Source organism: Eutrema salsugineum, unplaced genomic scaffold (genome assembly GCF_000478725.1).
Source record: "Eutrema salsugineum unplaced genomic scaffold, Eutsalg1_0 scaffold_7, whole genome shotgun sequence".
NCBI lineage: Eukaryota > Viridiplantae > Streptophyta > Magnoliopsida > Brassicales > Brassicaceae > Eutrema > Eutrema salsugineum.
In genome coordinates, this window is record NW_006256486.1 from 2,495,374 (window position 1) to 2,520,810 (window position 25,437).

The 25,437-nt window shown below is 33.1% G+C and overlaps 4 protein-coding genes across 4 annotated transcripts; 1 reads left to right on the forward strand and 3 right to left on the reverse strand.

Annotated features, from left to right (window-relative positions):
• The first annotated feature begins 3,710 nt into the window (after nucleotides 1–3,710).
• LOC18010860 (zinc finger protein WIP5) lies at nucleotides 3,711–5,801 on the forward strand. Its single transcript, XM_006393007.2, has 2 exons — nucleotides 3,711–4,292; nucleotides 5,343–5,801. The coding sequence occupies exons 1-2, from the start codon at nucleotides 3,717–3,719 to the stop codon at nucleotides 5,799–5,801; spliced, it is 1,035 nt and encodes a 344-aa protein (XP_006393069.1). The 5' UTR covers nucleotides 3,711–3,716.
• Nucleotides 5,802–7,467: 1,666 nt separating this feature from the next.
• Nucleotides 7,468–8,856, reverse strand: LOC18010858 (UDP-glycosyltransferase 89A2). Its single transcript, XM_006393008.1, has one exon. The coding sequence runs from the start codon at nucleotides 8,854–8,856 to the stop codon at nucleotides 7,468–7,470; it is 1,389 nt and encodes a 462-aa protein (XP_006393070.1).
• A 2,420-nt stretch (nucleotides 8,857–11,276) lies between these two features.
• Nucleotides 11,277–13,429, reverse strand: LOC18010840 (zinc finger A20 and AN1 domain-containing stress-associated protein 2). The gene is made up of 3 exons (XM_006393010.2): nucleotides 13,322–13,429; nucleotides 13,139–13,171; nucleotides 11,277–12,163 (listed from the first exon to the last, which is right to left on the reverse strand). The coding sequence occupies exon 3, from the start codon at nucleotides 12,159–12,161 to the stop codon at nucleotides 11,637–11,639; it is 525 nt and encodes a 174-aa protein (XP_006393072.2). The 5' UTR covers nucleotides 12,162–12,163; nucleotides 13,139–13,171; nucleotides 13,322–13,429; the 3' UTR covers nucleotides 11,277–11,636.
• A 2,349-nt stretch (nucleotides 13,430–15,778) lies between these two features.
• On the reverse strand, nucleotides 15,779–18,754 carry LOC18010841 (AP2-like ethylene-responsive transcription factor PLT2). The gene is made up of 9 exons (XM_024150483.1): nucleotides 18,689–18,754; nucleotides 18,317–18,507; nucleotides 17,630–18,077; nucleotides 17,458–17,540; nucleotides 17,298–17,306; nucleotides 17,111–17,199; nucleotides 16,917–16,990; nucleotides 16,687–16,814; nucleotides 15,779–16,527 (listed from the first exon to the last, which is right to left on the reverse strand). The coding sequence occupies exons 2-9, from the start codon at nucleotides 18,453–18,455 to the stop codon at nucleotides 15,779–15,781; spliced, it is 1,719 nt and encodes a 572-aa protein (XP_024006251.1). The 5' UTR covers nucleotides 18,456–18,507; nucleotides 18,689–18,754.
• Between the last annotated feature and the right edge of the window lie 6,683 nt (nucleotides 18,755–25,437).

The following is a 25,437-nucleotide window of genomic DNA, read 5'->3' on the forward strand; positions in this document are numbered from 1 at the left end:
AATGCAGTCATATAAGATCTTTGAGTCCCTACGAAAGCAAACATAATTAGTACTCCTTTTTATCTTCAAAAATTAAGCCATCAAATATGATGAATATACAGGAAAGACAATGGTTTATCTTTTAGATATGATTTACTTTCCTAATCTATACAATTGACAAGAGGCATAAGCATATTCTATATCCTCAGAAGCTGCTGGGAAACTTATAGAGGTATGTTTTGAACGAGAATTAATCCCAAGTTTGATCGATATGATGATAACCATCACACTTAATTATGCTTATACAAATTACACACACATGCATGTATAATATATATATATATACATATACGTTACTAGAAAAGTGTAAGAGAATATCAAAATTAAGTTTTATTAATATATTCTTTAACAAAAAAAAAAGTTGTATACTCTTAATATAATGCGGTGCATAGATAGATAAAAATGTTTGGAGAAGAGAGAACAACGAAGAAACAGAAGACAAGCGACGGTTTAAAAGAACGTACTGATGCAATTGCAAAGTGCAACCACAAAACATTCACACTCGTGCTATCTCGGGAACATCTCATGTTTTAATATTCCCTAATAATTAATAATTTCAAAGTAAACTATGAGTCAAAATAAGATGGAGTTTTATCTTAAGTTCTTTCGAGTTCACACACATTGCCACCAACACAATAACTTTAAAAATCACGGTCGTTGACCCATTTTCACATTGATCTTACAATCAGCAAACAGCATGAAAACTATCTTTATATTACATCGTAATAATCTAGCATCGGTAACTCAATTGAAATTAATCCTAGCTGACCTTCCAAAGGAGGGAACCTAAAGTCACGACTTCGAGTTCGAATACTGACGATGAAATTGAAGAAAACTAATCTGATAAGGTATAGTCATCATTCCGCTGACAAAAACTAAGACCTATAACATTTTGGTTACTCTTTAAGAAAATATCACTTTTACTATGTACAATGCTTCGATATTCATTTAGTTTGTCTAGTTTTTTATAAAAATAATTGAATTGATGTTCGAAAATGATACTAATTAATTATGAAAATATAAATAAAAATATTGCAAAAGTATAAATAGATTTTTTCATATACAGAATTGATTATTATTTAAAATAATCAAATATATTTTAATATTTAAATAAGTAAAAAAAACTAAATACATATATCTATATATATTCAAAACAAATCTGTGAGCTCTATTTTAACTATTTTTTGCATAGAAATATTTAATTGAGCTTTCTATATTTGTAAAGTTTATTTATGTAATATCTTATAAATAAAATTTTATTTATGTAATCTCTTATAAATAAATATTCATTTATATAAAATATTTTATAATATCTTACAAATAAAAATTTATTTATTTAAATGTCTACTCAAATAATAATATAGAGATTTTCTTTAGTATATGTTTCCTTCCTATTATGCACCATATATATAGCAACAAATGAGCAGTGTATAGACTATAGAGGACCATAAAACTATTATCGTATCAGGCTACGACAGTGAAAAAAAAAACTAATTTTAATATTCTGACTGTATTTGATATATCTTTATACAAAAACATGATATTTTTTTATTAAAATCGTACCAGAAGGAAAGAAACATCCTTTGTGGTAGAAAGCGTATGCATGAATCGGGACGTAGATGAAATTTAGCGAGAAAAGAAGGAAAAAAAATAGCAAAAGAAAATACAAAGCAAAAAAGAAATGCAAATTTATAATGTAAACTAGAACAGTAAAATACACATCGAAGTGTAGATGAATAAGAAATTGGGATTACCATTCCCAAGTAATATGTTTCTGAAGCAGAGCCGACATGGAGACGAGACCACCAAAGCAAGTGCTGTCTTAGATCACAACTATCTCCTTTCCCAAAGCCATCAATATATTATACCCACAACACTTTATTGTTTATCATTATATCACCTCTCTCCATAAATAAATATATACATAATTATTGGTATCGATGTTTGAGGTAGAGAAGAAGCCTCCATATCCTTGATTCATGCACATAATCCCTTTCATACGTTGTTGTACATTGGGTTTATTTGGTGTCTTGGTGACTAATATCTTGAGTTTACTATTTCACATTTCGAATTTTAACCTTTCTATACCAACTTTACTTGTGACATTATTGGAACGCATGGTAACCCTTGAAAATTTAAAAGCTAACTAAGAGCATATCCAAGACCAGTCTCATTTTTGAGGGGTGCTAAGCCATCCTCAAATATAAAACTTTATAACATTAAATTTTACACAACAAATATATAACTTGATTTCAATACTGTAATATAAATAAAAAGACTCATTTATCCTTTCTAAATATATTGATTGATAATATACAAGAGCATTAATAGAAATATATAGGTTTATTGAGTAATATAGTATTTATTTGTTAATGATTTTCAAAATAATTTGTGTTTTGCATCATAATCCTTACTATTTATCATAATTAATGAAGATTGTAAAAGTTTCAAAAAGTAATAGAAAACATATATCAATGCATTTAGAAAGTATAAGTAAGTCTTTTATTTTTTTTTTTATTCGTGGATTATAGCTTAAAAATTGGTAAAATCTGATTCATATCGTTGTTGTGTAAAATTTGTTATTGATGTTACAAATTTTTATATTTCGTAAACATTAATATTTTTTATCTAGTATTTATTTGATTTTATGTGTTAGTTAAATTTATAAGAATATCTACTAGATCACAACGTAACAAACTCGAAAAGATAAGAGAGAACAAAATAAATCTATACCTATGAAATTGAAAGAGCATTCATTGGTTGATGGGTTGACAGTGACACCGATTAACTTTTAAAAACATACGTCAATTAGTCCTACCAATATGGTGGATTTATTGGACCATTTAGCTCTAATAGATTAAGAATTAAATCGTAGAATTAAAGAAACTTGAAATTGGATATGAATCTTAGTTGTTTGATTTAGTGTCAATGCTACATCTTGATTGAGATTTACATTTGAAGTGTGCGTATTCTAAACAAAAAGACATACATAAATCAATTAAAGTGTTGTCGTGCTATTATTTTGTTCAAGCCCGTTTATTTGAATTGGAATTTTCATTATTTGATGATCAATATCGAAATCAACAGGGCTACATTAATCCCAAGATTATATAAGAAAAATCAGCTTTGTTTTTTTTTTTTATAATGGCTAATCATGATTGAAGTTGATGTAGTTAGTTTGATTCGAACCCTAACCGTAATCACACAACGTCAATTAGTATTGAATGATCAATAAACACCATACACCAGTTGACAAAAAAAACACCATACACCAAATTTTAACTGATTAGGATGTTTAAGTATATTTTTGTCACCCTAGTTCTTTAAGTACAAGGATCTAATATTTGACTTATAGTGCATATACGTACATACATTGATACACCATTGCGCGAGTCCCAAAGATAGTTTTTTTTTTTTTTTTGCCTCTTCAAATTTCTTCTTGGGTCTTTTCTCTCTGCTTCCTTCTCCGTACCCTTTCTTTATCATCATGAATATTTTCCACCGCTTCGTCACATCTCAAACATTACATGTATACATATACACTCTCACACCCATATATATATATATATATACATAGATACTCACATCTCTCTCTCTCTCTCTCTCTCTCTATGTGAGACAAACCCATAAACAATAGCGACGGTGCCTTTCTTCTTCTTTGTCTTCTCCTCAAACTCATGTCTAATCCAGCTTGTTCTAATCTCTTCACCAATGGATTTGACAATACAAACTTCACCTACTCCAGTTCTCTCTCTTACATTTACAACTCTAACAATAGCTTCTACTACCCTAATACCACAAATCCTAATAACATGGCTCCTACTACTACTTCCACTTTCCCTAACTCACCTCCACTCAGAGAAGCACTTCCTCTTCTTAGCTTAAGCCCCTCAAGGCACCAAGAACAGCAAGATCAACACTATTTCATGGACACAGATCAGATCAGTTCTTCTAACTTTCTCAACGATCCTCATGATGTGACCGTGGATCTTCATTTAGGGTTACCAAACTACGGTGATGGTGGGAGCATTGAGAGCTATATTGCCCCTGATGGAACCACCGAGGAACAACATCATCATGACCAAGGAGTAGAGGTCACGGTTGACTCCCACCTTCATGATGATGATGATCATGGAGATCTACCCAGAGGTCATCACTATTGGATCCCTACTCCTGCTCAGATTTTGATTGGTCCTACACAGTTCTCTTGTCCTCTTTGCTTCAAGACATTCAACAGATACAACAACATGCAGGTACTAGCTACTCCATTGATTCAAGAATCAATTATTAGCTCATTTCAAGATTACATTTCCTGTTCTTTCTCAAAAAAAATATTACACTGCCTGTTCTTCAAAACGGATTTTAATTAGTCCATAGTTTTTTTTGGTGGGCCTAATAAAACATTTACAAACTCGTTATTGATTTATGGATCTTTAGGGGTATCTCTAATAGTTGTAACTAGTACTTTTGGTAATTACTACTATGCCTTGATGTTTATAAACTCTTTTACAAATTTGATGGTACACGTCAAATCGGTTTCAGGGTGTTGAATGATGGTGGCTATGTAAGATCAACTTACCAATTAAGTCAGAAGATCTTCTTTAACCAACAGTCTTTTTGTCAGACAGACTCTTTATAACCCTGAAACATGCTTAGTCCACCTCCATCTTTATTGTCTCTCTTGATTTTTGTGAACTTATAAAACCCATTAAAAACAAAAAAAATCTAAACGGTAAGGAGGATTTATGTCTAGCAGATTATTTGTGAATATAGACTTTGTTTTGTTTATATATATACTACACAAAAGCTTTTTTTTGCCGTCACACAAAAGCTAGATACAGCTGATAATTATTTCATGCCAAAAGCAAACTTTTACATGAAGTAAAGAGGCTAAGACCTATATATAGAACTTACCTATAGTTTTTTATACATTAACATCTCTTTTTGTTTTGTTAAAAGCTTTTATATCTTATATAAGCCTTTGGTTTCTTTTTGTTTATGTTCATATGTTAAATTATTGAGTTTATTTGAAATATATATATATATATATGACATTTTAATGTTTAAAATAATGTTTAAAAATTATATATAAATGTGTAAATACAACATAAACCAAAATGAAATACGTTTAGGTTTGCGTTTGCGATTTGAATTTACTGTTTTCCAAACGTTGATAAAATCTAATCCAGAGTCATAGACTCACAATACCAACCATAATAGCATGTTTCCTAGACTTAAACTAATACTTTCTAAGACTGATGACTACTTTATGATTTATGACATGAAAACGTTTTATATTGTAGATGCACATGTGGGGACACGGCTCACAATACAGAAAGGGACCAGAGTCTCTAAGAGGAACTCAACCAACAGGAATGTTAAGACTACCATGTTTCTGCTGCGCACCGGGATGCAAGAACAACATCGACCACCCGCGAGCCAAGCCTCTCAAGGATTTTCGAACCCTCCAAACCCATTACAAGCGCAAACACGGATCTAGACCTTTTGCTTGCCGCAGATGTGGCAAGGCCTTTGCAGTGAAAGGAGATTGGAGAACACATGAGAAGAATTGTGGTAAACTTTGGTATTGCTCTTGTGGCTCGGATTTTAAGCACAAGAGATCGCTTAAAGACCACGTCAAGGCTTTTGGTAATGGTCATGTTCCTTGTGGGATTGATAGCTTTGGAGGAGATCATGATGACAACTATGAGGCTGCTTCTGATATCGAGCAACAAGATGATTGCAACAACAACGAGTGTTAATTTTGTTTTGATTGTTCACTTTTGGTCTCCATGCAATTAATTAATTGTATGCATGTGTTCTTCGTTTCTTAGTTATTTTTCTTTGCGCTGGTTAATTTATTAATGCTTTTTTTTTTTGGTTTTTTAACTAAAGATATTGTTCCGTTTACGTAAGATAATCTTATGTATTTTCTATAGAGGCGTAATCTTGAGCAGCTTCAAGCTTCTTAAGTATGATGGAGAACGTGCACAAGTGATGATGTATTGGCATCTACATAAATCCGGATGAATGTTATTCGTAGAGCAGCATTATATATATATATATATATATATATATATATATATTAGTTAAGTTGTTGGCTTAATCATCATCAATCAATTACTGCAGATACATTATATGGAGGATGGTACACTCGAGATATACAATAGAAATGGTGAAAGAAATACTAGCAAGTACCTGATGTTGCTCGTGCGTTAAAAAGGTAGACTTGTGAGTGTAACTTGTTGAAAAAAAAAGTTAGTCACTAATAGCGTATCGTATCTTTAGTCATTGATATGGTATCAATTACTCATAACTTCTTGCCTTAATAGTTGCTCTGTAAATGATCCGATGTATATCTCTTTAGGAATGTAGATATGCTCTACGAGCTATATATCCTTGTATTGTCTTTGAGAATGATTATCAGAAACTTCATCTTTTATATCGATCTTTGCATTTGTTCAGTCACTACTACTTCATCATGACTCAAGACTACTTTAAATAGTTAGTCAAATTATATACCGTATTTGTTTGATAGATGTGATTTATATAATCTTGTTATCAAATAATATGATATATGGCCCCTTTAAAGGTGTCAAAGATTCAGAAAAATAAGGAGAAAAGTGTCAAAAAAAAAAGTAAAAGAACACTTGCCAACCTGTTTAATCAAAGCAAATGATAAAGAAAATGAAAAAAAAAAACGCAATATATAAAACTTCATGGACTCGAACTTAATTTAACCCATTCATAGAATCAACATATCCTGAATTGTCCCCTAACCACTTTAAACTTAACAACTCCGAAGCGGTATTTCATACCTGATATACACAAATTAAATATACAAGTGTATTTCATATATTATGAATACCCATTTGGATTTCGGTATGGTTCAATTTAATTCCAATTAGATTTTTGGGTTTCAGGTACTTATCCGGACCAACCTTTAATCATATAATTATATTTCATATATTTCGGATATCCATTTAAATTTTGGTTCGATTTAGTTTGATTCCAATTCGATTTTCGGTTTCAGGTATTTTATCCAGGCCAACCTCCTAACCATATGGGGTTGAAGGAAAATTTGAATAACTGAGTGAGATTATTTTTGCAATTTTAAAAGCAGAAGTGCCCATGTGTCTAGAAGTGGAACTTTTGTTGTTGTTGTTATTGTTTCCATCAGTATTTTAAATTGTTTTGGTATTTTTCATAAATCGTAGTATTCCAAATTTTCTCTGTTATAAACCACAAGTTCAAATTATTGTACTTCTTAGTGAGGCTCTTACCTAGTAAGATGATTGTTTTTTTTCTTCAGGTGATGCACAACCATAATCAATAATAACTTGTAAAAAATTGAAAACTCCTTTTTATTTGGATAAACCTCTTAAAAGTATTTTTATCATTTGGAACCACATCATTATCTTTAATTCTTTATAAAGATCTCAGTTCTTTGACAAGTCTTTCTAAATCTGCACTAGAGCTTCCTCCTGGTTCCATCGCAGCTTGTGCATTTCGTCCCATCGCCTTAGCCTGAGCACGCACCTCTTGTCCGTGTTCACCCATTGTTTCAGCTATGACCCGACCCAACTCATTTGAATCAGGTACAGTCTTACCCCCTTCACATACACTAACCGCCACACCCATATGCTCCACCAGCAACCTTGCATCCACAAACTGGTCTGCTTCCATGGGCCATGCCAAGATCATTTTTCCGCTAGCCATCGCTTCCAGGACCGAGTTCCATCCACAATGGCTTAAAAATCCTCCAACAGCCACGTGATTCAACACAGACACTTGAGGAGCCCAACCTCTAACAATCAACCCTCGACCCGCAACGAGATCCTCGAACCCATCAGGTATTGGGTCTGTCTTAGCCACCCAAACGAACCTGGTCATGCTCTTTTGGAGACCAAGAGCCAGAGCATCACATTGGTCTTTACTTAACACTTTTTGACTTCCGAAGCAGATGTATAGCACTGATCCATCTGGACATCCGTCGAGCCAACTCACCAAGGCCTTGACGTCTACATTGGAATATGAATCTCCCTTACCTAACCCGATTAAAGAAAGCGGGCCAACACCAAAAATACGGTTATGACCCACTTTCTGCTTCACAAACTCCATGTATTCCTCTTCAAGACACTCACAAGAGTTGAAAACGCAACCGTAGCTCGAAAAATTCCTCGTGGTGTCTTTGACACTTTCAAGATCTTGCGAAGATGGAGATTGTGGGATTAAGGACGGGAGATGCTCTGTCTTGAAAACAGGGGAACGAGGAAGATCCAAGAAACAAACAGGCTCAGTTGATTCAAATATATGAAGCTTATCAGAGACGAAATGGAGAATCGAAGCTAAGAATGCTCCAGAGCTGAAGAAGGCAAAGCGAGGAATACCGAGATCGTTGGTCCATCCAAGGAAGAAATCAGAGATGAGAGCGACAGGAGGATTGGGATGAGAACTTAACCAGTTGATGATAGGCTCTCGAAGCTGACGTAGAGAAGCCATAATCAGAGGATTACCGGAACAGCCGAGTTCTTTGACGTTTTCAACGCCGGGAGGGAGTGAAGGATTGTGAGGGAAAGGTAAAGTGACGGCGGAGACGGTAGAGGGATGAGCGGAGAGAAGAGGAGAGAGGTAAGGAAGGTTTTTAGGAGTGACTATAATCGAGACTGTGATGTCGCCATGGAGACAGAGATGATGAGTTAAGTCGAGAAGAGGAAGCAAGTGGCCTTGTGCTGGATAAGGAAACACCATGATGTGCGCTTTTAAACCGTCGCGTTTTAATCCCGGTGGCGGCAGCTGCGGCATTTTTCCGGTCATTTTTGGCGTTTATCGTTTACGACGGTAGTTGGATGTAAAATGATGGTTACGTAATGCAATTTGATACATTCGTTGGCATTTTATAAATCTTCATTAATATGATTCTGTTACGTACTTTCCAACCCATTGTGATATCATGCATGTGTACAACTATTAATTCTAGATTTTTCTCTTTTTAATTTGGACGTCATTAAATTGGTTCTTAACTTCTTATTATATTATTTCAGCATGTCTAAATTTCATGTCGTACCCAAAAGAGAAAAACAAAGTTTAACTTAGTAACATATCTGTATCATCTGATCTAAATAGAAACTACATAAATTAGAAAAAAAATCCTTTAGAAAAAACATAAATTAGAAAAAAATATTAGTGGAAGATCATGATGACTTTTAAAATTCAATGTTATCAGATCTTTTGATTGTAAATCAAAGAAATTTTAGAATTTGGCGTTATTCAATGAACACTTCAAATCTTTCATTAATGTTATTCAAAATTAAATGACTTTTAACTTTTTGTGTATTAAATCATTTCAAATCAATTCCAATAAAGTTTTATGAGTAAATTATTAGAATAAAAAATTTATGTATATTACAGAGATTTTTGATTAAACAAATAAATCCATAAAACTGATATCAATTTTTAAATCTAAAAAATTATAAAACTTAAAAAATTTATTATAAATTCATGATTGAAGAACACCTTCTTAGACTCTCATAAAAATAATTGTACAAGTTACATTCTCTTATATAGAGATAAATCTAGACTTAAACATAAATGTAGATAATATCTTTTAAAGATAAAGTAAATTTTCTAAACTAAAATATTGGTAAATATTCATAATATTTTTCTTCATTTTCATGATTTCTATAACCTTGGTATGGGCGGTCTGATCTTTCAATACAAAAACAAACATTATCTCGGACTATCATTTTCACTGAATCGAGGCTGATTAGCAGTTAGAAAATAACGAAAAAAAAATATTTATGAAGTTAACCCGCATGTATTGGTATAGCTGTTAGACCAGGTCCATTAGAGGGTCTTCCTCAATTTTGGGCACAAAATCATATACATTTTGAATTTTAAAAAAAAAAAAAAAGCCCAACTCAGAAGGGGCGGTTCATCCCGACGACCTTGAAGACTCCGCATGCGAACCACATGGCATCTGTCGATTGGTTGTGGAAAACGCGTCATTTTGGGGGAAAAAAAAAACCACAGAAAGAAAACATTTTCTCTTTCCCCGATTTTTTTCTTCTCTCGTTCGTGTTCTTTGGCGATTCAGGGCGATTCCGTCGTTATTACCTTTTCTGATGAGGGGGACTATTACGATGAAGCCAAAGCGAAGCTCTATAAAGAAGATAAGGCGGGGTTCGATCAGCGTGCTCGGGAATGTACTTTGGAGCAAGCACGCTGGGCCTTGAAAAAAATTTACACTCTTTCTTTATGTAAAACTACTTGTATAACTCTTGTTGTTGTTGGTGTTTGTCAAACATTGTTGTTGTTGGTGTTTTAACACTCTTTCAATTTATTTCTTTAAAAAATATTTTTTTTTTTTCGGGATGAACCCCAAAATGGAGTTCACTACTGGAACCCTGTTTTCACCAGACTTATTCCCAAACTACCCAAACCAAAAAATATTGTTTTTAAATGCTGATGAACCCCTTTATGGAGTTTACTACTGGACTTGCTCTTATATGTTTTAGGGTCAATGACGTCAACTTTCTACAGTTTCGAATTCGATGTTACCGCGATTGAATTGGTTACTTGGGCTTTAGTCCGACTGCTTTACCCATGGGCCATGGTGAACGTCGAATCTTGATAAATAGTCTGTTCAGTTCCGAAATTTTGTATCAAATAAGTTGTACTAATTCAGTTCAACTTGTGTCTACAGAAGAATATTTCATGACATATTATATGATCTCAACCCACGTTTCTCCAATATGCAATAAAGATATAGCAGCCAAATTTACCATAATGTAATTTTGCTATTTTATTTTAATTCTCTCCAACATGTTATTCTCTTCTTCTTTTTTTTTCTTTTTTGGTATGCTTATCCGTTTGTCCCTTGAATTTTGTGTTGCGCCATTTTTATTTGTTTTTATAAATAAAATAGTTGTAAAACGTGACTTTATCAATCAAATACTCAGCATTTACTAAATTTAGTTATTATTAATTTTAGTTGTCTTTTTTGGTACCCATAAATAATTAAGCAGATAATCATTACAGTGCACAAGGGGGACAAATTAATGAGTTATTGGGTCAGTGGTATTGGAACCGGTGTACCCGGTTACGTGTGTTCGTAATCAGAACCCAGAGAAGCGAGCTCTTGAGTCTTCATCGACCCACATGTTAATGTTCATGACTTTGCAAAGCAAAGTTACATACATAGCTCGCCAACCAGAGAAATGAAACTGAATCAGAGCCTGAGACCTAAAACCTCCATTGAAGGACAAACATAAGCATTTAAGCTTCAATATAGCTACAGATACAATCTCAGTATGATACAGACCATACGGGAAACATAAACACAGTGCTCATAAATAATAAGAGAAACACATCAAAGCATACATTTTTAAGAGCACATTTCTCTGCTTGCAAACACAGATAATAGAAACTTTCACACCACAAATATTGCAGAGAGATGGAAGAAGCTAAAGATCAACCCACGCTTTTGTTCGTTCGACCATATGTAAAACCCTTTTTTTAACATGAGAGACACCTTGAACCAGACACAGACAGGATAAAGGAAACATACGGTGTACCTGAAAACAGAGTTTCGAGTTTCAGATTTTGTCAAGCTTCTCTGCCTTCACAACCGGGTTTGCTTTAGCTATAGCTTCTTGCGCAGCAGCATGGTAATTGAAGGAGCAGTTATGTATGTCTGCATACCGGTGTGTCCCACAGAAGAGGTTACCACAGCGACACTTGAATCCAGTCAAGCCTACCCGTTTATTGCAAGTTGTACATCGGCTTGGTCCTTCCTTTGGCTTTGCAGCTTCTTCTGGTGCAATTACCTCTGCAACGGCTTGGACAGAGGATGGCTGTACAGAGACAACCATCGGCTCGACAGATTTGGTTTCGCCATCAACCAACGCAGCAGTAAGGGTTTCCTTCATGATGTTGGTCGATGATGATATTCCAGACACTGCAGATGCAAACTTAGCCCCCTGCTCTTGTTGAAACAACATAGCCTTGTGACACTTTGAACACATGTTCATTGTGGCAGCGCTTCCGAAGAAACCGCAGTTGTTGACACATAGCTTGGGACCTTCAGGTGGGCTTTGGCATCCTGTCTTGTCGTGGTCCATTTCTGTACTTCAAAAAGATCATCCTCAGTAAAGTATAAAAAGTACACAAATCTTGACAATAACTACGAATTCACTATGTTTTACTAACGTCTCAGAAACAAATAAACACAACCCAGAAGCAAACGAACATAATGTTTTTGATAAACTCTACACATGGTCTCATAACCTATTACCGAACTTCTTAGGGAACCCTCTTATGATGGTTTAAGATGTCAAAAGATGGAGAAAACCGAGTAAAACAAGCCTAGAACCATTTTTCTGCCAACATTAAAATCTAAAAACACAAACACATAATCCTCAAGCTTGATTGCCAATTATCAGCTACCCGAACAGACTGCAATATCTAAGCAGCCTTGCAGCTAATACCAAAAAAACAATACCTGATATTACGCAAATAGAAGTGTAAATGAATCATTTATAAACAGCAGAGCAGCTAAAATCACTTCTATCCATTACAAAGTTCCTTCACAGAAACGAAATGTTAGAAATTAGCCTTTCATATCAGCATAAAAGCTAAGAACTTTTGTCACAAATCATTTCAAATTTCTAAAAAATACAAAACCGATATAGGCATATAGCTGATTTCATTTCCATCAAACACTCACTACCTTTCTTAACGGAAAATGAAATGTTAGAAACTAGCCTTTTATATCAGCAGAAAAGCTAAGAACTTTCATAACAGTTCAGATCAAAGTTTAAAAGCATAAAACCCACATAGCTAATCTCACTTCCATCCAACACTACATTCCTTCACAGAAATGAAAGGTTCAAAATTAACCTTTTATATCATAATTAAAACTTTTCACAGCAATTCAATTCAAATTTCAAAAACAAACAAAACCCACATGCAGATAATACCCAGCAAACAAATCATTACACAGTCGAAAATCATAAACTCAAGCTGTTATTCAAAATCACCAGCTTAGAATTGAACCCTAAATAAAACTAGAAATCAAATACCAAAAAGCTATTTTTACCTGTTTGCCCGAGAAGCCTTGATCGATCGGTCCCTAATCAATAAAAACAGACAAAACCCACCACATAAGTCGACAGAGAAACCTCCCAATACAAAGGGGAAATCGAAATTGGAAGCGAAATCGAGACACAGAACCGATATAAACACATGAAAGCAAAATAGAAATGAATGAGAAACCACTTACCCTACGAATCTCTCCAAACAAGATCGTTTGCTGGAGAGATCCAGCAGAAGCTGAGAGGTAGAGGAGAGGAAAAAGGTTGGTTTCTCTCGACGATTTTATTTTAGCGATGTTTTATATTTTTTCATTCACACCGTTTGTGCTAGAGTCGGCTATGACGTGTACGTATCTGACTGGCTCCTTCTTTTGATTTTTTTTCCTTTACTACTCATTTCAAATTTCAATTCATTTTTTACATTTTTGAATAAAGGTTTACTATGCTTACAAATATTTACCCACTCTTTTCGAAATGGAACTAGACAGTACTTTTTCAAAAATTACCAATAATTTGAAAATGACATAAATCTTTTGCTTATACTAAAATACAAATAAAATATAGATGTTCATATGCCAAGTTATAAGAATATACCTTTCTGCTTTATGTTTTTTTTTTCTTTCTAATTACTGCGAGTTAGCTAGCTCGATCTTATTATTTTCTGTTGAGTAAAAGAGATAATATCACTGCAAACTTAAAATGTAGAGGATTTAAACATCAATATGTGTGAAATCTTTGAACGTAAGAATCTCATCCTCTTAGTAATAGTATTCAAGTCTTAAGAATGGGAATGATCCTCACATGATTTGAATATTGATCAGAGACGGAGCAACTGGCTAGAAGGAGCCTGATATATATCTTTCTGGCCATCTATCCATTAATCATGATGGCAAGCTGTAGAGCAAGTCGTCAACAAAGAAAATATGAATAAGCTTACTTTCATTATATAACATTAATCATGATAACCAAACAATTCTTCCTTTACAGCTTTGTTCAAAGTATGTGATAAGTAGTTCATTGCAATGACAAAGGTACGTATAAGGAAAAAGGGGATCATCTTGTTTCAAACCCCTACAACCCTGAAACTACTACCCAATGTCCCAAATGAATAAGTAGAAACTGTTAGCAATTTAGCATGCGTTGACCCAAGCAATGAATTGAGTTGGAATATTAATGGGTGGGAAGCCATTCATAACAAAATCACAACAAATAACTCAAAAGCTTTTGTACTGCCTATTTATGCTCTCATTTTTTTTTTTATAGTCCTGAACATTGTTGAGTTATTTGTAACAAGCCGACATTTGATAAAATTGTTGTTTGGTTTGGAAGATAAGATCTAAAAGAACTAACTTCAGTCGGAGAACCAAGATTTTGGATACCAACTTGTATATATATAGTAGAACAAAATGAGATTGGTCTAAATACTTGAGGCTACTAACATCTGGTATGACCCGAGAAGAACAATTTTTAAACATCGAAAAGAACATTAGACAAACACAAACCAAACATCTTTGAGAAAAAATAGGAGTAATTCCGGTCGAATCCAACAATTTGGATTGTGCTACCCACGGAGAACCTGCCCCAATTGACAGCTCTTTATGTGGAGAGGAGTGCTCTTGAGGGCAAATGATTTTGTTAAAGTCGTTCCCTATAAGGCTACAAGCCAATGGCTGGTTAAGGGTAGGCTTAAGAGAGAATGATTGTACGTATTATTTTATCATTATTAAATTACAAGATCAAGTTGTGTGAAATTTCTTACGTTTGTGATGTCTGAAGGTGGACGGAGACCACCGTGTTTGGTTTCTATACAGAAATATACGAGCATTTGGTAAAGACTTTTCATTTAAGGTATAAGACCGTATGACGAAATTAAACTGGTGAATCAAATATATATAAGTGTTAATAGTTCTTGTACCTTTTACGTACAAATCTATAGGACTAATGCACACTAGAAGTTTAATAAAAAAACATTTTATTACTAAGGTTTTCATCTGCAGAAAAAAAATTAATAAGGTGTCCATCTTTCAAATTATTTTTAAACGTTAGATAATTTGTATAAGGGAAAGACACATGTTAGACTCAACCACTACATTCTGCTTCTCTAAATCAATAAATTAAAGTCGTAAAATAAAATGAATTCACCAAACAATCGCACGTATTTAAATATATACTAGTTTTTAAGTTTTGTGAAAAGACTGAAATTTCAAGCAAACAAAATCTCGGTATGTGGAAAGTTGAGAGGCAAAGTTATTCACATGCAGATAGTTACTAAGTTACACTATGAAAATAGTTATAATTTCAGAAATAAGCATGATATATAAGACTAAATTGAGGAAATCGAAATATCTGATTATAAACGAATTACAAGTTTGAGAAATTAGTCAGAAGGGTTAGCTTTTTAAACAAAATTTGGGTACTTTCTAATCTTATTTTAGTACCCATAAAACCCTAACCCTCGAGGACTCTGTTAACCGCCGTCTACAAATTCATCATCTTCGCCGTCAAAAGTAAAATTAAAAATAAACTAAAACCTCTGCTAATCAAGAAGACTCCAGCCGATCCTATTGCTTGCGAAACAAGAAAAGAATAGTAATTATTCAGAACATACCTTACCTCGCAAGAAACACAGAACAAAAAGAAACCTTTTATTCATTCCACATTGTGAAAACACCACCTAGATTCGAACCCTGAACAGACTCTCCAGTATTCCATCCTCCATACCCTGTGGCTCCACCTGAAGGAGGCATATCGTAATCAACTTTAACTGCCGGATACTCTTCCTCTGCCGATGTTCCAACGGTCGAGCTTGACCCAATACCAATCCCATTGTTTCCAAGAAACCCTGAAGTGTTGTTGTTATTGTCAGAGACAAATCCGTGAAGCAAACCAGGGTTGCTCTGAAGATAAGCATTGTAGAGCTGCGAGCTGTGACTAGAAGACTGCATGTAATTGTTGGTCTGTTGTTGGTGAAGATGAAGCTGCGTCTGAATGTAACTATAGGAATCATGAGGGTTGGTATTATACTGAGAGATATCGTTGTTGTTCTGTAGAGTAAGTAAAGGCTGGTGATGAAGATGCTCAAAAGGTTGTTGAATGCTTAGTGGGTAAGGTTGAAGCTGAAGCCTAGAGCTCGAGGCAACAGAACTGGAGCCATTAGGTGCACCATACTGATGGAAATTTGAGCCGAGAGCTATCATTTCCTCGCGTTTTCTTGATGATTCTAGTGCTTGAGCTTCTTTGAGCCTTTTAGCTGCACCACCTCCTATAGGAAGTGTGTTGCTCTCTAGTATGGCTTTCACGTCGTAGCGGTTTATCTCAAAGTTTGTAACCGCGTTTAGGCCTCGAAACTTTATTGCAGCTATGTCGTATGCTTCTGCTGCTTCTTCCTCCGTGCCTAGGAAAACATATGAATATATGAGCATGACCATCATCTATTCAGGTGGAATATTAAATTTTAACGTTAAATCTAGTAGTCTCCAAATAATATGAGACGGTCTTGTATATCATCAGAATAAAGATACTATTAACTTGATAAGAGTTAGCCTATACTTACTGAAAGTTCCCAAGTAGAGATCTTTGTTTCCGGCAACTCGGCCAATCCTTGCTTGCCATCTTCCATGTTGATGATGCCTTGTTACTCCGCGATACATCGATGCACCACGCGAGAATCCACTACTTTTCCTGCAATCGATCGAATACGAGGTTCTTTGATTATAAAACTGACATTTCTATGCAAAGATCGGTACGTTCCAGATAATTCTTGAAGAACAAATGGAAAAGCACCTTCTTATAGAAGCCACAAACTCTTGTCTCGTCATGTGTTTCATCTCCTCCACTTCCTTCTCGTAGTTAGTAATCTAAAATATGTGACAAAAGAAAGGTAGTAGAAAATAAGGATATTATGAACCATTATTACGATTAGAAACAAAAATAAAATATATACGCTTATAAGTCCATGAAAGTTTGAAATAACGTACAGGAAAGTTGGTAGTAGTAGAGGGGCCCCAATATTTAAGTGCAGCTAAATCATATGCTCTTGCTGCTTTCTCTTCTTTATCATACCCACCTGAATTTAATTATAAACCGATTAAACAAAACATTCCTATGTTTTTAAATCAAAGAATAATCGAGATCAAGAAAAACAAGAATGGTGTATATACTCACCTAAGTAGACTGTAGACATTGCGATGAAGTCCAAGATTCAGGCATCAAGAAAATAATAATAGTGAGGAACATAATTAGTCCAATATCAAGATTTCGACCGAGACAAGACCAGAAAGAGCAAACTTATTAAGTAATTAATCAAATAAATGACTACGCTTACCTTGTCTTCCTTTCCTTGATTGTCCTTCTCTTCTACAACTATTATCCCAAAGATGAGCTTCATATCTACCAGTCCATCTATGTCTATAACACCCCCAAAGAAAAAGAAAACATATTTATATACCCTTTAAGTTACTAGACCAAGAAAAAAAATGAAATAATATCATTAAGACCTTGTAACGCCACGATAGATTGAGGTTCGTTGTCCAAAAGTTTCCAAGGTCCGTCTTGGTGTAGCTTCAACGATGGCTCCTCCGCTTGTGTTAGTAGTGCTACTACTATTATCGGCGCTAGTTTCACCCGGCGAGGCTTTCACGGTGGCGGCTGATGCGGCAGGGGCTCCGGTGCTTCCCATGGAAAGAGTGAGAGATTGCAAATTGTGGGCACTCTCTTGAAGCTCATAGTTATTAGGAGTGTTGGAGGCACATGTGACGACTGTAGGTAACAAGCTGTTGGTTTGGAAGTAGTAATCTGAGTCGTTGGTTTGATGAATGTCGTTGTAAGGTACGAGGTTGTGGTCGGGTTGATGATTCTCCGATTTGCTAACTCCTAAGAAATCAGCCACTTTTGGAACCTCTCCTCCTTCGCCGCCTCCACCGTGTATATTGATCATATTCCATTCTAAGTAAACATACAATATATTTTTTTTGTGAAAACAAAAACAAGAATCTAGATCCTATACATAAACATAATTATATGAACATGACAGTCTTTAAACATGTGCAACTAGCTAGTACATTTGAATATGGTTTTGATTTAAGAGAAATTACTATAATTTTATTAAAATGGGTATATGAATTTAGACCCTCATAACAAATACTATATATGTTTTATTAGTAAAAAAGTTTCATAGCATATACCTTGGTTTTGGAAAGGGGTGTCGATGTTGTCGTTGACCAACCCGAGATTGAAATGAGAGGTTTGTGAAGAGTGGATGTGAGGAGGCAAAGAAGAGTGAGATGGTGATAGAGGAAAGGCAAGCCAGTTGTTAGAATTCATTTTCTTTTCTTCTTTTAGGAATCAAATCCTAAATCAGTTTGATATATATGATCTGGAATTGAGAAGAAACACAAATTGATTAGAGATGTTTCAAGAGATAAAGAGAGAGATTTAAGAATTGCAACTTTAGTGAAGAGAAATGTTATGATGAAGAAAGGTTAGTTATCAAAGATGGAGAAGAGGAAGAGATCTTGTTTTTCTCTCTAATTAAAATGACTGCAACAAATCTCTACCTTATAGTTTGTCTCTCTAAACACTCTATCTCTCTCTCCTCGATAACTTGAGGGGTTTAAACAAAGGAGACGAAGACATGAGTAAAAGTCTTAAAATTATTTTTCGGAAGCTAAACAGGTTTTAAAGTTAAACCTATTACATGGGTCGCTTTAAATTATAATTTAAAATCTCATTAAGGGTTGGCTGGTTGCCGTAATTTAATTATCAACCATAAAATGTTGAAAGTATATATATAGGTATGGAAATAGAGTAAAGTTTCATTAAGTATCATGCACAACCACATATTATTATATCAAAAATTATACATTGAAGTGACTTTAAGTTAATGTTGTCAATTACAAAAAGTGACTAAAATATATATAAAGAATATTACACTTCATATGTTGGACTGTATCTGGATATGATATTGCAATAAATAGGGACACGAGTGTTGTAAGTAAGACAAATCTACGCTTCCAACTGGAAACAATCCAAACCCTAAAAGCAAATTTATCACTTATATTAAAAACCAAACAAAATTAAAATATGTATCTCTCTCTCTAAATTACCCCACTTGGATTATCGGAACTCACGTCCCTCGTTTAATGCGATTAATGACTCCCCAAAGCCCAGCATTCCCACACTCTGCAAATCATCTCGCACTCTCTTACCATTGACCATTCTCTCTCTCTTCTTTACATATACAATACACATGTACTTACATATTCAAATACATGTGTAAGCGCATGGCTACGTATTCGTATACGTCTACGTGTACACATACATGCAATCACATTGATATGAATCAAAGATAATATACACATAACAACAATTTGGGTCGATCCTCTTAAACTAGTAGTATATTTGTAGATCCCCGAGTTCACTCATCTTCTGCATGTGTGTACGGATATGCAATATTAAATTAAGCGACGTTATTAATTAAATAGTAACAAAGCACTTGGAAAGAGTAAAAGTCACACTTCATTCAAATTAATTTGAATACAAACAAGAGAAACAAAATATCTTCGTATTTGTTTAGATTAGATAATTCATAATTCTTTCACAAAAAATATTCTAGTATTTATATACTATATTTTCTCATGTAAAAATAAAATTAGAAAATGGAAAAAGAATTGGGGTGGGATTTTGTTTTGGTTTTCCCGAGTTAAAATCTGTTGACCAGTTAATCGGACTTCGCACCCGTCAAAGAGAGATATTGCTTGATAATTTAGAATTAAATGAAAACAAAATAATATAATATTTTTTTCGACATAATATTTAAATGCTTTTTTGAACTAAATAATATTTAAGTGTTAAAGCTAATTACTAATGTCCTATACAAACTAGAAGGTTGTATTGTGCTAGGAGCCAGCCCTTTGTTTAGTGTTTCATCCATAACAACGTTCCTATTATTGTATGTGTACAATACTTAATTATACTACTCAGTAAGAGAGAATCAGTCAATATTTAACACTATACACTAGTATATTAGTACATCCTTTCAACAAGAAAAGAAAACGAGTCCCCATGTGAAGACACTATTGTATTCATTTGGTACTAATTTATAATCTTAGCTTTAATATTCTACATTGTAAGATCGATTATTACCTTCATACATACACTACTAACTATTTTTCTAAAATTCTCAACACAAAAATAATTGAAAAAAACAATTTATGCCAAACAATGTACGTAATTAACTAACGTAAATTTGTTTGTAGATTTAATTTGACATCTCCAAAAACACAAAAGAAGGTTAGGGCGCTCATAATATGTCATATAAATATTTTTCTCTTTTTTACATTATTTTTTTACATTATTTTAGGCAACGATGTAACGAAGTTCTATATTATAAAAATTCTTAAAAAACAAAATAAATTTCCTATTTTCGCTTTCTTCCAAACTGAACTTACTCAGAGTTCAGACTGCTGCGTCTCAGATAATTAATGCTCCTAGAATCTAAAGAACAATAATCAAATACGAAATAATGTAACAGTGATCTGATCATATGATTGTCTATGTAAGGAAACAGTGATCTGATTCATAATTATTTTAGAAGATTTAAGTAACGTAATGGACAAAAAGGAATCACCTGTTGCCAATTTAGTATTTTACGACATTTTCCCGCCAAATTAATAGCTTTTTCCTGAATTTAAAATATAAATGACGGTGAGTTTGACTGAGAAAACATCGCAAGTAAGACAAAATGAAATTTTAAATTCATTTGCATTCTCCTAAATTCTCGAATACCCCCACCTAATATTCACATTAATAATTATCGTAATTTTTTTGAGAAATTAAAAATGAGGTGAACTGCTATAAATCCAAAAAAAGTTCCAAAATATATTTTTTGAATCATGCAGAAGGCATAACTGTCAAATAAATAAAAATAAAAAATCCAAGAGCATTAAAAAGGTTTAGTTGTAAAGTACTTACCAAACCAAGTTCGGATATGTTTTAGAATTAGTTTCTCTTGTTCAAATACACACACACACACAAAAAGTAAAATGCGATAGTAGCTAGGAGTCAGACAAGAGAAGAGAAGAAAGAGAAAAACAAAAGTTAAAAAGTTTTTGATAGAAATATGGAAATTGAGTGATTAGGAAAAGAGTAACTCGATCCAATTTAAAAAAAACTTAGAATATTATTGAATTATTACAAATGATCAAATCGACTTCTAAAAGGAATTCTTCAGGTTTCGTCCCAAAAAAAAACTTACCGAGATGGGGAAGATTGGAAGAATCTAATGAGTTGAAATGTGTGTCGAGAAGAGTGAAGAGATGGTGCAATTTGCTGACTTCAGTCACCGGCTATCACCGATTATTTGACTTCTTTTTTTATTCGCGACGTTTCAGATTTTGCTGCCTTATTCTTATGATATCTCCACCGTCATAAATCTTGTCGATTCTATTTCCAATCAGTCGGCTTTGCATGCGATCTACAAAAAGAACATAATTGAACAAAGAAAATGCATAGAGAAATTGGAAATTCTTTCGATAAAGTAATCAAGGCATTTTTAAAATTAATATGCATGAAAGAGGAAAACAAATATATATATATATATATTTACAATCCCAATCCACTGTTTTTTTTTTCATACAGTCTAAGATGGTGCAAAATCAGAATATCGTAGTATTGAATTTAATATGGATCTGATAGTGCTGAAACAGTAGTTCTTTGAACCATGGTTTTTTTTTGGTTCCTAAAACTCATTAAACCATATTTATTCATTATAGCTAGTAGATACTTTGAACCATTCCTATATATATTCTTTCATTCACTATATTGTACGCATGCATTCATCTTATATGCATGCATCAAAGGATGTGCAAAACCTAATATATATTCGAGTTTATGTGAATGATATATAGAATAATATACATCGAATCACTGTCAAAGTCACGTACATATTACATATATATTGTGAACTGTGAGTCTGTGAAGTGTACACCATTTTTGTTTCAAATATTATGCATGGAATAAACAACGTGCTATAGTTAGTTAATACTATAAAAAAAAAGTTAAGCTCATTAAAACACCCCAGAGAGAAAATTATCAAAATTGTTCCTTTTTAACGTATGCTACCTCTTAGTTTATCTGTTTATTATATACTGTATGTCATCTCATTATCTGTATATTTTTTTTTTTTTAAAAAATAGTTCTTACACTTCCAAAAAAAAACATAAACCAGAAAACGAAATTAGGTGTATTCTTAAAAACTATATAAAGTGGACAAAAAAATATTAGAAAGCGAATAAATGCTATACTTGCATCATTTTATCCTAATTTACAAGCAGTCTTGGGAAACTAGCACATTTAGAGTAAAGAGGTAAATTAATCAACTTGGGTTACTGAATTATGAAACACTATAGAATTCCAATATTTATTTTTCGTGTTTTTTCTTATTTGGCGATTATATTATACAGTTATGTCCTTTGATGAATTTCATGTTTGAAACCTTGTGCTAAGAACCACTTAAGTTTATCCACCATCACAAAGTCGAGACTTCCCGAGACTGCTGTTAAAATCATCGACTTTACTCGAACAAATCGGTTTAGTAAGTGCTGTAAAATTATGTATGCCAGTACTAGATTGTTATTTTCTATATGCGGTAGTCCATGAAGAATATTAATGAACAAATTTCAGCATAGTGATGTCTTTATATGTAGGCTGTTTATTAAACATAATAATGTTCACACATGAGGATACCGATGATTTTTTCTAAATATCATTTCGAACGTTAATAAGATTTGAGTTTTTCCACATCGTCAATAATTTTGATTGATTTTTTAGAATGTTTTAAACGGTAAGGCTATTGGTTTTTTTTCACAATTTCTAGGTTTTAGTTTGGGCTTCATCTCAAAATCCTACTATTATTAAGAAGAAAAAAAAAACTATAGATATGATCTAGTGAAATCAGAGGCACCTATTTTCAACAACTAATAAGACTAATTCTAATTAGGAAGTATAAAAATATGCCTATTTATAAGTATACGAGTATATCTACTAGATCTGAACATATTAATATATTTATATATAAATATATATAATACAATCATTTATGATATTTGAACTTTTTTTTCTAGTTCAAACATAATATTAATAATCAAGTTTGGTACGGTGTTTTATAAACATTGCCCGGTTTTAATAATAGGGTTTAATTTTAGCTAAATCACAATTAGATGGTTATAAAACTTGAAAGTGTGATGCCACGAATTAGTATACCAAATTTTAACAATTTTAGGACACTCATATCACTTTTTCAATTGTAACTAATTTATATATATATATATATATAGTGAATAACACGAAAACCGGTGGAAAATTCTGAGGGGGCAAAAGAGTGAGAGGGAGTGGTTCACGGGAATCCAAAGAAAAACTTTGGAGAGTTTCAATGGTGTGTAGTGTGTGGTGGGAGGAATCGCCGGAAAAGTGCTCGTGTCGCCTCGAGATGACCCTCTCTTTTTTTTTTTTTTTAATAATATTTCTACAATAAATAATACTAAGTCTCAACTTTAGTTCTTTTTTTTTGTTCCTGCAAGAGTTTATAGGGTTTGTCTTTGTATGAACATTCGAACATGATGTCGCATCATTGTTGTCAATTGTCATAGACTATTAGTATTAGATATATGTCTATCTGTTGTGCCTAGTATATTTGAATGATCCCCAAAAATTATTACACATGTTGCTACGTTGCCGTTTGCTTTTGATTTTAGGTTTTTGCTCTGCTTAACTTAAATATTGGTGGGGCTGTGTTTTGTAATCGATTTCATACAAAAACTTATACTTATTAGATTGTAGAAAACTATGGTGGAATGTTTACGAATTGTGTGAAATTGTGAAAAAGTGTTACACAATTTCACAAAACATACATTTGTTATTTTTTTTCTCGACTAAAAAAAAAACTAGATAGAGTTATACTTTTTGAATTTTTTGATGAATGAACGAAAAATAAAAACTCAGTTTTGCCGTTTCATTTCGTATATATGTGTGTGTGTGCGTGTGTGTATATCAACTACTAATATTCAGAATAATTCAGTTCTATTGTTCATATTTATGTGCAAAGAGTAAAGTTAACACACATAATAATATAGTTGTTGAGATTCGCCTCACATGTTCGACCTTGACCCTCAATTAAAGCGAGACCAAAGATGAAAAATTGATAACATAGAGGAGAAAGATAACAACTCAACATATTACTAGTTCAGTAATACTTTTACTATTTCAAGGAGTGCAAGTTATAAGTCTTCTCAAATTCTTATAATCTCTCGCCCGTCGTTAACGAATTCGCCTTTTAGAGGCTTCGCCATTTTATGTTTACAATTTTTTCTCTTTCAATTTTAATTTGCTGAGATGGTTGTTTCACTTTCAAAGAGAGAAACATTGAGGAACGGTGCGTTAGATCTACAAGCTTCGCTCGCTCTCGGTTCGGAGGATCGTTAACTTTTTTATACACTTTTCTTGATCTTCCGAATAAAATCATTCACATTCGTGGACTCGTAGATTTTGAGTCCAATTGTCCATAAGTTGGAGATACTCTTGGAGCTTTGGAGTCATCTAGCTTTCTGTAAGGCCCATCAAGTGCACAGCCTAGTGGGATCACATAGATTTTTGTAACTTTATCTTTTTCTCTTGTTTTATTTGAGCCCAAATGGCAATTGCAAAGGCAATTGCAAAGTTTCATGAGAGTTTTGACTTTTGACTACCCCAACCATTTTTGTTTATAACTTTATATCAAAATTTTCAGTTATTATTTTTTGATTCTCTGATGGTTTTTGAAGTCCTTTAGGACATCTCCAACCATACTCCATTTCTTCTTTCAAATATTATTTTGAAGGAAATTCTTCTCCAACTCTACTCCATTTTCACCTCCAAAATGAGAAAATGCCATTTTTTCCTCCAAATATGGAATAATCCCATTTTGAACACCATTTTGCAGGTGAACTTTTTATTCATAAATTAGTCCTTCACTCTTTATAACTTCTTAAAACTATTTTTTATTTATAATTTAGTCATTTATACTATATATATTTAATTTAAAATAAAATATATATAAATTTAAAATTAAGAATAGAAACTAAAAAAATACAATAGCATTAACTGAAATTAAAAATAATATAAAAATGAAAAATACATAAGAAGTATTGAAATTAAAATAACATAAAATCAATTTAATACAACAACTGACTGATAAAAATCTGGTACATTGTTTTCAGATTCACCAAAATCATTAAAATATTATCCAAACGAACGAGATTGAGGCAAATCA

What these genes read in the sequence shown, in the direction of transcription:
- LOC18010860 (XM_006393007.2), top strand. Translation starts at nt 3,717, where the DNA reads ATGTCTAATCCAGCTTGTTCTAATCTCTTCACCAATGGATTTGACAAT. An exon ending in ACAGATACAACAACATGCAG is followed by an intron (nt 4,293 to 5,342) that starts GTACTAGCTACT and finishes TTTATATTGTAG; the next exon opens with ATGCACATGTGGGGACACGG.
- LOC18010858 (XM_006393008.1), bottom strand. Translation starts at nt 8,856, where the DNA reads ATGACCGGAAAAATGCCGCAGCTGCCGCCACCGGGATTAAAACGCGAC.
- LOC18010840 (XM_006393010.2), bottom strand. Translation starts at nt 12,161, where the DNA reads ATGGACCACGACAAGACAGGATGCCAAAGCCCACCTGAAGGTCCCAAG.
- LOC18010841 (XM_024150483.1), bottom strand. Translation starts at nt 18,455, where the DNA reads ATGAATTCTAACAACTGGCTTGCCTTTCCTCTATCACCATCTCACTCT. An exon ending in CTACTACTACCAACTTTCCT is followed by an intron (nt 16,991 to 17,110) that starts GTACGTTATTTC and finishes CACATATTTTAG; the next exon opens with ATTACTAACTACGAGAAGGA. An exon ending in TCTCTACTTGGGAACTTTCA is followed by an intron (nt 16,528 to 16,686) that starts GTAAGTATAGGC and finishes ATGTTTTCCTAG; the next exon opens with GCACGGAGGAAGAAGCAGCA.